This window comes from Neodiprion lecontei, chromosome 3, assembly GCF_021901455.1.
Source record: "Neodiprion lecontei isolate iyNeoLeco1 chromosome 3, iyNeoLeco1.1, whole genome shotgun sequence".
Lineage (NCBI taxonomy): Eukaryota > Metazoa > Arthropoda > Insecta > Hymenoptera > Diprionidae > Neodiprion > Neodiprion lecontei.
Genome location: NC_060262.1, coordinates 40,829,853 through 40,846,807, shown reverse-complemented (window position 1 = coordinate 40,846,807; position 16,955 = coordinate 40,829,853). Strand labels below are relative to the sequence as shown.

Here is a 16,955-nt window from a genome sequence, read left to right as displayed (position 1 = left end):
GATCAATGAAGTACTCGATGCGTTGTCTTGAAGTGGATTTCATTTTTAGAGAGCAAATGTATTGTGGAATAGCCCGATTCGGGAGGTTGGATCGAGGAACCGTTGTCAAGGAGAAGAAGAGCATTGTTTTTGTTTGTTTTGTAGATCTAGTAATTTACACGACAGACCATCTTATCTCGCCCTCGATCACCGTCTCTTTAAAAAAATTCTCGTTTTTCGAAGCATTCGTCAGAAATACAGCCAGCCATCTCCTCTTGAAGCATCAACGGTTCTACGATGCGTGAAATTGTCCATATCCAGGCGGGCCAGTGTGGTAACCAGATTGGCGCGAAGGTCAGTTTCATGTAGGGTCATATAGGGTCAGAGGGTTCGTACACTGTCATTAAGATAACCAACGGACCATCGACCTTCGCTGAACGTTAACTAATTTCTCATGAATGTGAAGCACATATTTAAATTAGTGACAGTTTAGCCCTGCGAGTGAATACCCTGTTATCCCTTTTCAAAGTACATATGTACGTAATACCTAACGTACCAACTTTCAAGCCTTTTGGGATTCTAAGGAACAACATTACTAAAATCTTCGCATATTGCAGTTTTGGGAGGTGATCTCAGACGAGCACGGCATCGACCCGACAGGCGAGTACCATGGAGACTCTGATCTTCAGCTGGAAAGGATCAACGTCTACTATAACGAAGCAACGGGACCGAAATACGTACCCAGAGCAGTCCTGGTAGACTTGGAGCCGGGAACAATGGATTCAGTGCGGTCAGGTCCTTTTGGGCAGATGTTTCGTCCGGACAATTTTGTCTTCGGCCAAAGCGGCGCTGGAAACAACTGGGCGAAAGGGCACTATACCGAGGGTGCAGAGCTGGTCGACTCGGTCTTGGACGTGGTGAGAAAGGAGGCCGAGAACTGCGACTGTCTTCAGGGCTTCCAGCTAACCCATTCGCTCGGTGGCGGTACCGGATCCGGTATGGGAACGCTGCTGATATCTAAGATCCGTGAGGAGTATCCTGACAGGATAATGACGACATTCTCCGTGGTCCCATCGCCCAAGGTGTCCGACACCGTCGTTGAGCCCTACAATGCGACTCTATCCGTTCATCAGCTGGTCGAAAACACTGACCAGACTTACTGTATCGATAACGAGGCCCTTTACGATATCTGCTTCCGAACCCTGAAGCTCACCACTCCGACGTACGGTGACCTGAACCACCTCGTGTCTGCAACAATGTCCGGCGTAACGACGTGCCTCAGATTTCCCGGACAGCTCAACGCTGATCTACGGAAGCTTGCCGTGAACATGGTGCCGTTTCCAAGGCTCCATTTCTTCATGCCAGGATTTGCGCCGCTTACATCGCGCGGTAGTCAGCAGTACCGAGCTTTGTCGGTTCCGGAACTAACCCAGCAGATGTTTGACGCTAAGAATATGATGGCCGCATGCGATCCCAGACATGGTCGTTATTTGACTGTTGCTGCGGTTTTTCGCGGTAGGATGTCGATGAAGGAAGTCGACGAGCAAATGCTGAACATCCAGAACAAGAACAGCGCGTACTTTGTGGAATGGATTCCCAACAATGTGAAGACTGCTGTCTGCGATATTCCACCTCGCGGTCTTAAGATGGCCGCAACTTTCATCGGGAACTCGACCGCTATTCAGGAACTTTTTAAACGCATTTCTGAACAGTTCACAGCCATGTTCCGGAGGAAAGCTTTTCTACATTGGTATACCGGCGAGGGGATGGACGAGATGGAGTTCACGGAGGCTGAATCCAACATGAATGACTTGGTCTCGGAATACCAGCAATATCAGGAGGCAACGATCGAAGAAGACGGTGAATTTGACGAGGAAGAGGAGAGCGAGGAAAAGTAGGAACCGCCCTAGCACAAACCGCGGAATTCGAACGCCACCTCGTCCAACACCTTTTTGAGATCAATTTTATATTTCGACATGTCTTTATTTCGTTACCATTTTCACTTTTTACCAGAACTTTACTATGCTTATGTACGTGTATTTTCAATTTTTTGAACATATAACCTATAATTGTAGTGAATTCAAAATGTTTTTATCCGTACATTTACATTTTTTTTAAATAAAAAGTTGATTCATATACCTGTAAATTAATTACCACGTGAAGCAACACTGTGTATGGCGACTGACCAATTACGTTTATATTGTATTTGTTAAATCACGACGCAATTGCGGAAAAGTAATTTTACGAACAACACCATATGATAAATTATGACAATATGAGCCACCGACCATTTTAAGCCAGATTTCCGAGTGTACCTCTTATGTGACGTAAGAAATTTTTATGAGAGTCGATATTTAGTCGCAACGATAAAGGTCGGTGACCTGAAGGTATTAATGACTCAAAAAACTGTTATCAATCCGACATCCATGTGCGGCCTATCAGACAATCAATTTTAGGTACTAATAGGCACTTGATATTTCTTGGAAGAATCAAAAAAAATTGACAATAACTTAACAGTACTTTACGCTTCAATTTTCAAACGCGAAAATCTTGTCTCAGAATCGATTTGCAATAGCTTTTTTCCACCATTTCAGCACTCGAAAATTTACAAAAGATATGAAAAACAGTAGAGGGCGTTTGCGTTTGCCACTCGTCGCTCCGCGGTGGCAGTTTTATAAGAAGTGGTTGGTCGTATCGTCGAGCATTCAGCAGTCACTCGGTGACGTCACAATTTTAGGAATAGCGACCGACAGATTTTCTTCTCCCTTCCGAATTATGCCCTTAGGTGATCATTCATCCATTGTAGACGGGAGTGAATTCGATAGCGTAATAGTTTATACATACCGAATTTATTAGTTTAATTACATTAAAGAAACACACAACTGTAAGGTTATCAAACAGTATTCTTATCAGAATATACGAAAAATTTCGAATATACTCGAATTTTTAATTGTCATTTAGTAACACAGAAGAGAAATAACAATATGTATAATGAAGAAGTTTCTGTATGTTGTAGTAGAAAACAAATTGGCTCTAAGCACACTGCAAACCCGGATGCTGCAATTTCTTTTAATGATTTTCAATGCGTGTTTTCGATGACCACTTTTCAATCTCTTTTTTTTTTAATAAATCTCAATTTGTCGTTAAAGTATTTGCTTAAAAGCGTTCATTTAGAAAGAGACTTATCGACAGTCTATTCTGCTCGTACAAATTTCCGTAAGCTTCAGCTTGCCGTGAGAAAATGACAATCCTTTGTTTAATTTTCCAATAAACTTCGCAATTATTAAAAGTCGCGGCCTCATCACCTTTTGACACAAAATTTAACCTTCTTCTTATTTAGCAAACAAAATTCTTCGAGTGAAATAACGCAATGCGGGAGATCGTGCAGATACAAGTTGGGCAATGCGGCAATCAAATAGGTACCAAGGTAAGATCGGTTGAAGCTATGAAGCAATCATGCGGCAAACGAAAATCATCCACCACTTGACCTTGGTAAATTTCCTTCCAAGTTTTGGGAAGTCATTGCTGACGAACATGGCATTAATTCCGAAGGAAAATACCATGGTGAGTCGGACTTGCAGCAGGAACGGATAAACGTCTTCTTTACCGAAGCACAAGGTAAACGAATCCGTTGTCCCCATATTGAACCAGCCATAATTTGACTTTTTCAAAAAACTGTTTCTCTTTCTCCTCATACATCATCTCTCCATTCGCCAGGTGAGCGATTTGTCCCGAGAGTGATACTGGCTGATTTGGATCCTACTTCGCTGAGCTCAGTAAAATCTGGACCTTACGGGAAGCTGTTCAAGCCGGACAACTTCATGGCCGGAAAAGCTAGTGCTGCAAACAACTGGGCTAAAGGTCACTTCACGGAAGGAGCCGAGCTTGCGGATCCTGCCCTGGACATTATTCGTAGAGAAGCCGAAAGCTGCGATCTTCTTCAAGGTAATCAGCGGTTATCAATGATGAGTTAACAAGCGAATCATTATAGATCAATAGTGAAATCAATACTGGAACAGGATTTCAGCTGTTGCACTCTATCGGAGGAGGCACTGGTTCAGGGATGGGGACTTTACTGATGAAGAAAATGCGCGAGGAATATCCGGATCGGGTTATGACCTCCTACTCGATCATACCGTCCCTGAAAATCTCGGACATAGTCGTTGAGCCGTACAACGCGACTCTAACGATGCATAACCTGATCGAACACAGTGACGAGACATTCTGTATGGACAACGAGGCCCTCTACGACATCTGTTCCAACTCGTTGAAACTCGCTGGACCGACCTACAGCGACTTGAATCACCTCGTGTCGACGTGCATGGCGGGCATCACGACGTGCCTGAGGTTTCCTGGCCAACTGAACGCTGACTTGAGGAAAATCGCCATCAATATGGTGCCTTTTCCGAGACTCCACTTCTTTGTACCTGGCTTCGCCCCTTTGACCTCCCGCAGCGCTGCACCGTTTCGCGTTATGTCCGTTCCGGAGCTTACCCAGCAAATGTTCGACGCCAAGTGCATGATGGCAGCCTGCGACCCCACCAAAGGTCGTTTTCTCACCGTGGCAGCCATTTTCAGAGGACTCGTATCCACCAAGGTTATGAGTCATGAGAGGGCGCTTCGTTATGGAGATTTTTTCACTCCAAAATATTCTTTAAATTCCGACTATTCCATGTTTCAGGTCGTCGACGAGCAAATGCTCAACGTCCAGAATAAGAACAGCAAGTTTTTTGTCGAATGGATACCGAACAATATTAAAACTGCAATCTGTGACATTTCACCGCGGGGTTTTAAAGTCGCTGCCACGTCAGTGTCAAATACCACATCCATGCAAGAACTGTTCAAAAGGATCACTGCTCAATTCAACGCGATGTATAGAAGAAAGGCTTACCTTCACTGGTACACTACTGAGGGTATGGACGAGAATGACTTCACTAATGCTCTAAAAAACGTGCAAGATTTGATATCAGAGTATCAGCAGTACCAGGAGGCTGAACCTGATAAGGATATCATCGTAGACGACGATCAAGAAGAGGACCATGCAGAAGAAAGTGAAATGAAAGAGAAGACTCAAGCAGCGGAAGAAGGTAAAAAGATAGCAGATGATGAGCCAGAAGACGCGGAGAAACGAGAAGAGAGCCAGGCAGGAGAAGCAGGACCAAATCCAGACGAATGAACACTTTCGAACCGATTTTTGTTAGTGTTCAATAATAACGTAATTTCATTTCACTTACTGTAGCAATACCCAGAACTTGATCTGTGAGATTTCGAATTCATAAATTAGAATCCTCAAACTATCCCCTGAAGAGTAGGAACAAGAAAACTCTTTTCCTCGGTATCCAAAAGCTGTTAGGTGTAAAGAAGTATGTATATACGGTGTAATCGCAATTAAATTTTTGGTTAGAGCTTTGGTGCTCGTATGAGGGATCATGTACAATCGTGTTACAAAGGAAAGCCTGGCCTAATCCCAAACCAACACATAAGTAAATGTTTACAATTTTCATCTTCAGTCTTCCGTATATCTGTTTAACTATCTATCATTATACTCAAGTATAAAATTAGAAAAGTAGCAAATACTACGTTTAGTATATAATAGTATAACATAAATATGACTAAAGTATTTAGGACATTCTTATATCGTGATGATACACGGTGTTACATCTAAATGATCGATCGACGCCGTTTCCTGGAACGAGTCTGTTTTATCGCTGAAGTTCTCGGCCTTCGTCCACGTCAAAGCAAACAGCGACGAAGCTTCACTCCTGTTCGCAGGTTTCAAAGTCATCTCCGCATTCCTCGGGCTCAAAATCTTCCTCCGCGGTCGCTTCCTGGTACTGCTGATACTCCGAGACCAGGTCGTTCATGTTGGACTCAGCTTCGGTGAATTCCATCTCGTCCATTCCCTCGCCAGTGTACCAATGTAGGAAAGCCTTCCTCCTGAACATGGCGGTGAACTGCTCAGAGATCCTCTTGAACAATTCTTGAATGGCTGTCGTGTTGCCGATGAAGGTTGACGACATCTTGAGTCCCTTTGGTGGTATGTCGCAAACGGCCGTCTTCACGTTGTTGGGAATCCATTCGACGAAATACGGGCTGTTCTTGTTCTGAACGCTCAGCATTTGCTCGTCGACTTCCTTCATCGACATTCTTCCCCGGAATACTGCAGCCACTGTCAAGTACCGTCCGTGCCTCGGGTCGCAGGCAGCCATCATGTTCTTGGCGTCGAACATCTGCTGGGTAAGCTCGGGCACCGACAAGGCCGAGTACTGTTGCATCGAGCGAGAAGTGAGTGGAGCGAATCCCGGCATGAAGAAATGGAGTCGTGGGAACGGCACCATGTTCACGGCCAACTTACGTAGATCGGCGTTCAGTTGCCCTGGGAATCTGAGGCACGTTGTCACTCCGGACATTGTCAGAGATACCAGGTGATTAAGGTCCCCGTAAGACGGGTTGGAGACCTTCAAGGTCCGGAAGCAGATATCGTACAGTGCTTCATTGTCTATGCAGTACGTCTCGTCGGTGTTTTCCACCAGCTGATGAACCGACAGCGTCGCGTTGTACGGTTCCACAACGGTGTCGGATACCTTCGGGGACGGCATTACGGAGTAGGTGTTCATTATCCGGTCCGGATACTCCTCGCGGATTTTTGATATCAGGAGTGTTCCCATTCCTGATCCCGTCCCACCCCCCAGGGAATGCGTCAGCTGAAATCCCTGAAGACAGTCGCAGTTCTCGCACTCCTTTCGCACGACGTCCAGAACCGCGTCGACCAACTCGGCACCCTCCGTGTAGTGACCCTTCGCCCAGTTGTTTCCGGCCCCACTTTGCCCGAAGACAAAGTTGTCCGGACGGAACAGCTTCCCGTACGTTCCAGAACGCACTGCGTCCATAGTTCCGGGCTCCAAGTCGAGTAGAATCGCACGGGGAACGTACTTTCCTCCATTTGTCGATGTTGCAACTGAAAGAAACACCACATATCATCGTGAGGTGGTTTATTTTACACTTTCGACACACAAATTTCTGGAATAGAAGACGATACTTGAAGCTATATAAGTTACTTCTCATCCTCGAACTCTGCAATTCACACTCTGATGATCTGAAGTGAAATACGAGTTGTGTGGTAGACCATTGAAGTTTTCCCGCCTCTCTTTAATTTCGAGCCTGGATAACCAGAACCTCCACTTTGAATATGAGTGCAGTCGTCATTCAAAACTCACGAAGCATGCACTGCTCGTTAAATTCTCTCCATTTAGCGACCCTGCCTGCATTCGCATGAATTCATTCACGCCACGTGTATATTGAACTCTTCAAAAAGCAAACCAGACACTTAAAATACCATCAGAGTACGAATATGCAAAGTTTTCGAGGTGCCAACTCGGTTTTTTCCCCTACTCTCTCACGTTTAACGTTATACCAATGAAAATTTTTCTCAAGGGTGACAAACAGGGCGAAAACTTTTCTCGTCACACGGACCCTGCTCGATAGCTGGTACCACACAGATCGAGTCACAGTGCAGTGGATAGTTATCGTCATTACGCTTTGGTACGTTGTACATGGAGCTGTGCATGGAAGGGAACAAACGATACGCAAATTGCACGTGTACCGCATGCAGTATGCGTAATTGTAAACGGTGACAAAGAGCCGCGGCTGTCGCGTACATGGAGGGGAAGTCTCGAGTCGTGGACCAACGCGACTTTTAGGGAAGCTAATTTAGCCACGCTAAGCACGTTCTAATAATAAATTCGAATAGATTCGTATTTACGTTCGCGGGTCGCGATATGCCTCAGACATTAATTTTTTTATGGCCTTCAAAAGGAGTTCGGTTTAAAAAAAGACCCCGCCTTTAATCGGAGCGCAAAGCGTTGTTACTCATAAGTCCCAGACTCTTACGATACGATTCTCAATTCTGCACGTACAGCGATGACATTCAATTTTTCTGTAGATCTTACTCATCTCCGTTTCAGACGTAGTAAGCTTCTTTTTCACCTGCGTCAGTGATCGCCGAACGATCAAATTTAACCGCGGTGCGACAAATCTCGAATACTAATCATAGCTCAATTGTCATTCCATTGAAAACTCATTATCACAATTAACTCACAGGCGGAAATCTTTATTTGGATATGGTTTGGCAAGTGTGATCAACTTATTACGAGTGGCATCTGGTCTCGGGTCCAAGAAACCGTTAAATGGCTATCGGTAAATAACTGTTGATTATAGTAACGTTGTAACTCGGTAAACAATAATATGAAATGAGTATTCAGCAAAACGTTTCAACCAATTATCTATAATCGGTCTTCACGAAGTTGTAATAACCTGCAGGAAAAACTGATCCTCATATATCTAGCATCTGAGTGGCTCCGATTCAATTCCTTGAATGATTGCTCAAGGTAGCAGATTAGTTCGGGTGAAATGATCTGGTCCGTTTGATGCACATGTGGTGCTCTTTCCGCATTCCTAACATTTCTGACCACCATACCGAAGCCGTTCAGGCTTGACGAGTATATTGTTTTTGACGATGGGATATAAAAGATAAGTAACATCTCCGGTGGGCTCAGAGGCCAAGCAATATTTCTGTCCCCTTTTACTCTAGTCTTATTGTTGGCCACGGAGAAGCTTATCTCGCATACCAGTTATTTGTGAGCTCAAGCTACTTCCTATAACACATCCTATACGTTTGCCTGCGTTGAACTATCGCATCCAAGGGAAACCGTATGACTTGGAAAAAAGTTATTTCAGTCGTAACCTAACGAGGTTCCTCGACTGCCAGTTTCTCCTTTCTTATTTCTATGCTCCGAACGCTTTTTCCCTTCTCTTTTTTCTCTTTCTTTCTCTTCTCAAATTCATTCGTCCTGCCTCCGAGGCTTTGACATACCACCGTCGACACTGCGGGAGAAATCTATTTTTGACCAACGAGAACTGAGAGACCTCGCTATCCGCTAAGAACCGTCCCAACCGTACAAGGTCGGTGCATGACGACTGGAAATTTCGCTTCTTAGGACTTGCGTCTCGGGCTACCGAATTCCTTAATTCCGGATTCATTTCCACCGCCAGTCACCGATAAGTTACGAAAATCGACGTGCAAGTATGCCTATATTTACGCGTCTAGGTAATGTTACACATTCCCGGAAAGAGAACAGTTTGTATACTGTGAAATTTGACTCACTTCGGGTGTCGTAAAATTTTTATTGTTGAAACAACAAGTCATAAACAGAAAAAAAAAATCACATCTCAACGATATGACGAATGTTATGCCAAGCTATTCTCCATCACTGAGCTGAGTCATCGGTGCTTTTCATCAGAAAATGTTTTTAAATGAGCGAGGTATTTAAATGGAATTTTTAAACAGCTGATCTGTCGGGATTGATCTCTTAAAGCTTATAACAGTTCGATGCAGTAATAGTGCAACCGTTAGACACAAGGGGAATCAGATCAAAGGGTGTTTGGATTTCAGTTCCTTTGGTCTCTAATTCATCGGAAGAATTATTGCCTCTAGCAACAGCGAATTTTCTTCGACATCTCAATTTCTGTAGGAGAAAATTCACTGAGAAGCGATCTGAGTTCGTATGTTGATAGAAAATTTTTTCATAAAAATAAAGTGATGAGTGCAGAAGCTCATCGGCTTCGTGAAATCATATTGGAGTGTCTCTCTTCTGACTAATTGCAGACCGAATTATCTAACGTCGAAACAGCTGCTGAGCCGATTCATGAGGGAAACTGTGTTTACTTTGACTGTATATTTAACTCTAAGAATGACGTCTCACAAATCCTCACTTTCACGCAAGTGTATACATAGTCAAAGAAGCCAGTCAGGCTGCTGCAATAAAATCGCGTCATCGGCAAACTTCAGCGGATCAATTTCAGTTCTTCAATTTGTCTGTTGGAATTTTTTACTTATTATTCAATTTGAAATTGAATCAATAAAGTTTTGAAAAAATTCAGTTTTATTTATGTTCTTGATTTAGAGAATTCTTTGTTCTTGCTATTTCAATTGTAATAATTTCCTCGAATTGTCGGATTAAAAAATACGAGTTGTAAATTTTACCTGAGGCTTCGTTGTAGTAAACGGAGATTCTCTCCAACTGGAGGTTACTGTCCCCGTGGTAGATGCCGGACGGGTCGATGCCATGTTCCTCGGAAATGACCTCCCAGAACTGCAAATAAATTGATATATATATATACGTATTACGATAGAGTTCAATTCAGTTCATGAATCTCGACTAAGAATGACAAAAATAATCGATTTTAGAGTATGATAAATTATTTTTCAAACTCGCTTAATCGACCGATTCGATTTTTTTTCTTCACAATCGATTTTTATTTTTTATTCCCATAAACAACTCAATACAGTATCAATTTATCTGATTAAAGTATCAATTATTATCATTATCTTACTTACTAAGTATACCTATTTGACATAAAAAGTGAAAGATGAATGAATATTTTTACCTAAAATAAAAAAATATTCCAATCGAAATTATAAATTATGAAAAAACTTTTCCCCTATTAAGACTACATACTGAAATTTACGAAATTTTGGTTTCAAATTCACCGTTTCAAAAAACTACGAAATAATCGACTCATCGATTAATTTTTTAACTTGGTGACCATCGTTGGAGAGATTCTCAACTAATTGTCATCCCTGTCCGATCGAAGAACACCGAAAGAGGCAAAGGTGATAATTTCTGAGCGCAGCTGCGCCGGGTTTGAAGCACTCTTTTCGGACGTCAAAAATCCCGTCGCGGATGAGATGCGCGAGGAGAGGAGGTAGGTGGTATAATATGTCTCCGGTAAGTATAAATAGCCGGTACGCTGCACTCGGGGACAGTTGTCGCATGCACTGCAGCAGAGAAGTCGCTCCGTTAACAGCCTCTTCTTCTCTTTCGCCCTGCTGCAGCACCGCACAGCTCCTTCTACGTTTGTCTCCTCGTCTCTTACTATTTTCTTTTTCACTATTAATAGACCCCACTGTGCTTCGGCTGCCGCTAAGCCTGCATCGCGCTACGAGATATGGACATAGATATAAACCCAGACGCATTTCCCAGGCTTCCGAATCCCCGAGACTCGACTTTCTCCCTAGTCGCTTCTGCTTAGTTTCACGAGAAAATTGGGGAAATGCAGATTCACCCTCGGTTTCAACTATTTATTGACAAAACTGCGTTTTAATTGGCTGTAAAGAGATCGGATTTATGAGAGGTTAATAAAAGGACAATTGGTATTAATATTTGTTCAGACTTAATTAAAGATAGGATCAATTGCTGACGATGAATAAACCGAAACTAATTCGGATAGCCTTCATTTATCTTTTCGTGGCAGTAATTTTGTTTCTCAGTTTGTCAGATAAAAATTATTCACAATCTGGTCGTGTAGATTTAAGAATATTTTCATTACTCGTTCCGATTGTCAAATCGAAAATAGTATCAACTCAAAGTGAAAAAGAAACAATTTGACTAGGCGAGTCGTCTTTATAGGCTCACCTTAATCGTTAAAACGTCAAATAGATGATCTTCTAATCTGCATTTCGTTCCGCGGATGAATTTCATTTGAATAAAACCGTCATTAAAGTATAATAATTAGACTGAGAGATTCGAGCGTAACTGGGATTATCCCGTCTATCTACAACATTGCAACTAAGTCCGGATTCGCAAAATCGCCGTCCTCCTCCGTTTCTCGGCGTTCATAAATGTGGGTAAACTAAACGAACCAATGATTGAATAAAGCTTTGTTTTCACGCTCTGATCGCGAGATCCGTCGTGCAGAAAATCGAGTCCAATGTTCACTGACCGATAAATCGAACCGTGAATGAGTTTTGATTATACACATCTAATATTCGAAGGTTCCTATAATCGCGTTGAATTTTTTACCGTCAGAAATTTACTATGTATACAGACCAATGCGAGGGTGAAATACTTTCCTTCTCGACGATCAGTCCCGGATTTTCTTTTTAGCTAATTTTGATTTCGTATCTTAATTTTTTTCGTGAAAATTGACTTCTCGGGAATCGATTACAGGATGTTGGGCCAATTATTATCCTGGGTGAAAATTCATAGCTGCGAACGTTTTTTACACGTATGCAGTGTCACGAATGAGCGAGTTCAGCCAGGAAGTCTCGTTAAAATCGTTATGAAATGGCGCATAATTAACGGATAGCATGGCTGGTCGGATAGCTGAGAACACGGCACGTGCACGACAGTCCTTCATTGCACCCGGAGACTCGAGTATTCCGTATCATTCTCGCCACACGGTTGCCGCATGTTGAACGAAGCCCTGAGTTCCGGACTTTCTACGTACATATCCGAGTTCACCGAGTACAAAGAAACGTGAGAATAGAGCGGGGTGCTTTTTTAATGTAGCGTTGTAAATGTTCCATTCGGGAAGTAAGGGAAGGGAAGCAAAAACTGATAATTGTAAATGAACGGGACGAGAGACTCGGTAAGATCTTGATTTTCGTTTTTTACGATTTTCTCGAGATATACTGCATATTAAATAACTGTCGAGTATATGAAAAATAGGGGTAAAATTTCCTGACAAATACAACGCCGCTGTTTATTTTGTAGAATTATTCTCAGATTGCGAGAAAAATGCAAATCTTAAAGAAGAAAAAAAACACTCAATTTCTGAGATATGTCCCGAACATCCCAAAATCGTCCAGAAAGTGTTTCTTTATTCAAATAGAAGCATTTTGATTATTTTTATTTTGGTTATTCACTCTAGATATGAAGGTTGAGATGAAACTTTGATGCTGGAAAAATTTACCGAGAAACTAAGTCGACGTATGGTTTTAATTTTGAAGTGGGATGCTCTGTCATAATCTCGAGGGGACAATTGAGACGGCTAAAAACGAGGAAATAATTTTCAGCCGGAGAAAGATCAGGAGGAAAGAAAGAAGAGAGCCGGTAATTGCGGGAGAATCTCGATCGGAATTTCACGTGCAATTGCCCGTTTAAACGCTCGCTAAGCACTCCTCGTAGTTAATTTGTTGGCTCGTCCCTTAACCGCGAGTCTTGGAACGGATAAAGGTCAATTTAGTATAATTATTTTTATTCCTCCTCCAAGACCCAAGGACAATAAAGCGTTTTCCTACCGCTGGCTTCCAGCTCTGAGTCATTCGCTCGCTCACTGTTGCTGGCTCGCAAAAAGTTCAATAAACTCGAGCATTCTCTAGTTTACCCGAACGGACATGAAATCGTAAAGAAACGTTCGAAAAACGAGAAAACTGTACCGCATCGATCTCACGATCAGCCGAGAGAATCACCTGCAATTTTTTCTCCATTTCGAACATCATATTATTCATTGATTTCGAAATGTTTTATTCCCGATAAAAATTAATCACGATCCCGTTAATACACTCGGCGTTTTTTCGAGCAATCTTATCTTGTTCCCGTGTAGCTAAAGTCAACCTCACCATTATATTGCTCAAATATTTATTCCCGCAAGTTTGCAGAGCGTTAAAAGTGTCATATTATTATTGTACTAAGGAAATAAAAAAATTTAGAGTACAGGGAATAGTTACCGTAAAATACAGAAGATAATTAAATTCAATAATGGGCAAAACGGGGATCAATTTTTTAAAACTCTTGATTCATGGTTTTAAATACTCAGGGAAATTAACGTTTTAATTAACGATAAGTGCGGGTTTCAGTTTCCTCTTTTAGTCTGCGGTTTAGTGCTTCAACTTCCGGAAGGGTGGGCCCAAATCATTTTCGGTTTTTTACGGTCGATAATCTCTGCCCGAATTTTTTCTTTTCGATCAGATTTAACTGCTTCTTATTCGTCGCTTTTTCATGACAAAGAACCGTACGAAGCGGGACGGGCTGTCGTCAATCGGAATATTATACACCGCAGGTAGGATATTATTCCTGGGTGCGGGTCGATAAGATATATACGCAGAGCTCGCAATTAAGTAAATGCACACGTACACGTATCCTGGCGACAACATTTTGCAAGCGTCACGTCGTTGCCAACGCATCGCCGGAAATTATATACAGAATGCCGCGTACATATCTATGAATATATTTTTACATGCAGGCACCACTCGAAGCATATTATTTACAATGCGGGGTGCGGAAGAATTCAACGGATACTCGTTTATTTTCATAATTTGCCGATTTTTATAGATCGGAAGATATTTCTATTGGAAATCCGATAGCTAGAATAAAATTTGCTACGGCGATCAATTTCTCGTTCCATAACATCAACGAATGGCTTACAGATCGTATCATTTCTTTTACCGATGATTCATACAACGATTAATTTTCAAGAATCGGTGTCAAATTCTTCGTCGTTATCTTATACTTGCCTCGGTGATCAAGTTAGCCGGTTTCGAGTGGAAGTCAAGAGCCCCCTTTGAAAGAGTCTCAGTGCTGGATTTGAATCGTCAAGGAATCAGAGCGTACCGTCTGCGGTTTAAGAGGTCCCGCGATTGGTTTATTTACTTTTCTTCTTATTCCGGCCTGCGTGCATATGCACCGCACATACTGCCTTCGTGTATGAGAACGGGGGAAAAAAAAACGTCGAGAAGTGACAGAAGGCACCGGAAATTTATTGTGTCAGTTGAACTCTTCCTTGGGTTAGAAATTCAATGTCCAAGTCGTTCGTTTTATAGTATTTCTTGCAGAGAACTCTACAATCAGCAATGAATTGTAAAAAAACTTGTGCATATAAATGAGACCCGCGAATTCCCGAATTCAAAAAACCCGCCAGTGTTCCTAAGACCACGTTCGTAAAATCTTTCACTTAACAGTGTCGGGCGCAAAAATGTACAATCAGTAATGAATCGAAACCCGCGAATTCCCAAAGTCAAAAACAACCCGCCAGTGTTCTTAAAACCATGTTCGTATAATCGTTCATTTTACAGTGTCAGGCGCAAAAATGTACAATCGGTATATAATGAATCGTAACGGTATTTAGACGTGAAACTGAGACCCTTGAATTCCTGAATTCAAAAAAACCGCCGGTGTTCCTAAAGCCATGTTTGGAACGCTTGGCAAGATTCGAATTTGAAAAGAGGTGAAATTCGTCTCGTACCTTGGCTCCGATCTGATTTCCGCACTGACCGGCCTGTAGGTGAACGATCTCCCTCATTGTCGGTTTTTCTATCCTGCGTTCCCTGCGGAGTGTCCTGGCTGACGATCGGATCTTTCGCCGAAACGCGTTGCGATGACGATGAGCCGCGTCTCCTGTTCTGATGCGTAAGGGAGCGTGTCGCCGAGGGAGTACCACCAGAAGTGCGGACGAGCAAGTGCGCCGGCGAAATGCGAGTGGCTGAAGAGCACCGTCTGTCTCGCCGACATTGTCGCCGGGACGCCCGGCGCCCTGCAGCCACCCGTCATCCATCCCCACCAGGAGACTCTGGGACTTTAAGAACTCCACGGAATTCGAGCAGAACGGATGCGGTACCGCCGATGGAAATTTCGTGAATCACAATGGTTATTTAAACCGAAACTACACTAAACACACCCGGAAAAGTACCAAGTGCTTGGAATACATGGTTTCTCAGGGTAAAAATTTCGATCTGGCTGCTGTTTGGATATGTCATGGGGTTATGGGATATATCACTTAATATTAAAATCCTTCAATTTTTAGGCTTCAAATCACACGTTCGCCGATTTTATCACGTCTTCGAATTTTTCGTCGATCATTTCCTATCGTTGGGTAAAATATGACTTATACATGCGAAAGGGATAAGAATGAATGGTTTTTATTTTTTGTTTTTTTTTATCGGGAAAAGTAGACACTTTGGAGTTATACTGAAATTTTTAGAATGGAATTATATTCCAGGTACATGGTATGTTTTTACATAATTCGAATATGAGGACTCGGTCTTTTTATAATAGCATCAGAAATTCATGCTGAAAATTTTAAACATTTTTGAGTAAATTCAAATATTTCTTACTTTTTATCTCATAGCGTGAATGCAAAAATTTGCGAGAAAACTTCTGGATACTTCTGGAGACTTCTGTCAAACTTGCACATACGTTGAACATGGAAATTTTGATTTTAAACAAAAGAGCAATTTCGTGTTGCTTCTTTGGTAATTTTGAAGCATACTCAGATATCTACGTTGGCAAATAAATTTTATTTGATCAGCGGTATCCTAATCAGTGAGACTGAAAAAAAATGTTGAATACGGCCGGTAGTTCCTGGTACTTAAACTTACGTAAAAAGATCGCATATCAGATCACACAAATGTGTTTCAATTTACAGTAAAAAAATACTTACTGATGAAGAGTCGAGCGCTCTTGAAACCAACGTAAACCTTATGATATCCATAACATAAAACGTGGTTTTATTTATGTAGATATTCCTGTGGAACATTTCTGTGGCTTTTGAAAGTTGTCAACCTCGGGATGCTGATATTATGAATATCGGATTACTAACACATTTTTTTGGCTCTGTATCAAGTGACTATTTCATTTCACTTTCAACAGTCGTATCGAATATTCAACACGGTTAGCCTAATCTGTATGGGTATACGAAGGATTCATTTGGTTTTAAATTCGGATTCGAAACAAATTTCATCCGCTTCAAAAATGCTAAAATTCGCGTATCATTCGGAAACATAGCAAGCAGCGTTAGAGGATCGAGTTATAATATATAAGTTCGTGGAAGCGTTTGGGGTGGATTTTCATCGAGCATCGAGGGCCAACCTGAAGCCTGTAAAGTGGGCGCGAAAAAGACTGTATATCCTATCAACGCTCACAAGTCGCCAGCTTTTCCCGCATGAGTCAAATGCGTCAGCCTGCTGACAATGAGTATCAGTTGGTTAGCTGCAGCTAATAATACCCAGTGAAACCATAATTTAATCGATATAACCATACAACGTCGATGCACTGAATCGAAACATTCGATGATCATTTCCTCCTTACGAAAGCACCTCCCAGTATTATTTTTACACGAATCACGGGAAGGTGACCGCGACGAAAGGTGAATGACAGATGATTAGATCAGTTCGTAACTTCCGCATCTTGCCACTTAGA

The 16,955-nt window shown here is 42.2% G+C and overlaps 3 protein-coding genes across 3 annotated transcripts; 2 read left to right on the top strand and 1 right to left on the bottom strand.

Annotated features, from left to right (window-relative positions):
- The first annotated feature begins 32 nt into the window (after positions 1-32).
- LOC107226452 (tubulin beta chain-like) lies at positions 33-2,011 on the top strand. Its single transcript, XM_015667268.2, has 2 exons — positions 33-333; positions 597-2,011. The coding sequence occupies exons 1-2, from the start codon at positions 277-279 to the stop codon at positions 1,875-1,877; spliced, it is 1,338 nt and encodes a 445-aa protein (XP_015522754.2). The 5' UTR covers positions 33-276; the 3' UTR covers positions 1,878-2,011.
- Positions 2,012-3,349: 1,338 nt separating this feature from the next.
- LOC107226447 (tubulin beta-1 chain-like) lies at positions 3,350-5,155 on the top strand. Its single transcript, XM_046734351.1, has 4 exons — positions 3,350-3,406; positions 3,489-3,597; positions 3,697-3,924; positions 3,999-5,155. Exons 1-4 carry the CDS (start codon positions 3,350-3,352, stop codon positions 5,153-5,155), a joined length of 1,551 nt encoding a protein of 516 aa, XP_046590307.1.
- A 196-nt stretch (positions 5,156-5,351) lies between these two features.
- On the bottom strand, positions 5,352-15,257 carry LOC107226450 (tubulin beta chain). Its single transcript, XM_015667267.2, has 3 exons — positions 15,004-15,257; positions 10,022-10,130; positions 5,352-6,937 (listed from the first exon to the last, which is right to left on the bottom strand). The coding sequence occupies exons 1-3, from the start codon at positions 15,058-15,060 to the stop codon at positions 5,736-5,738; spliced, it is 1,368 nt and encodes a 455-aa protein (XP_015522753.1). The 5' UTR covers positions 15,061-15,257; the 3' UTR covers positions 5,352-5,735.
- Positions 15,258-16,955: the final 1,698 nt, after the last annotated feature.

What these genes read in the sequence shown, in the direction of transcription:
- LOC107226450 (XM_015667267.2), bottom strand. Translation starts at nt 15,060, where the DNA reads ATGAGGGAGATCGTTCACCTACAGGCCGGTCAGTGCGGAAATCAGATC. An exon ending in GAAATCAGATCGGAGCCAAG is followed by an intron (nt 10,131 to 15,003) that starts GTACGAGACGAA and finishes ATTTATTTGCAG; the next exon opens with TTCTGGGAGGTCATTTCCGA. An exon ending in TTACTACAACGAAGCCTCAG is followed by an intron (nt 6,938 to 10,021) that starts GTAAAATTTACA and finishes TGTTTCTTTCAG; the next exon opens with TTGCAACATCGACAAATGGA.
- LOC107226452 (XM_015667268.2), top strand. Translation starts at nt 277, where the DNA reads ATGCGTGAAATTGTCCATATCCAGGCGGGCCAGTGTGGTAACCAGATT. An exon ending in GTAACCAGATTGGCGCGAAG is followed by an intron (nt 334 to 596) that starts GTCAGTTTCATG and finishes CGCATATTGCAG; the next exon opens with TTTTGGGAGGTGATCTCAGA.
- LOC107226447 (XM_046734351.1), top strand. Translation starts at nt 3,350, where the DNA reads ATGCGGGAGATCGTGCAGATACAAGTTGGGCAATGCGGCAATCAAATA. An exon ending in GCAATCAAATAGGTACCAAG is followed by an intron (nt 3,407 to 3,488) that starts GTAAGATCGGTT and finishes TTTCCTTCCAAG; the next exon opens with TTTTGGGAAGTCATTGCTGA. An exon ending in AAGCTGCGATCTTCTTCAAG is followed by an intron (nt 3,925 to 3,998) that starts GTAATCAGCGGT and finishes ATACTGGAACAG; the next exon opens with GATTTCAGCTGTTGCACTCT.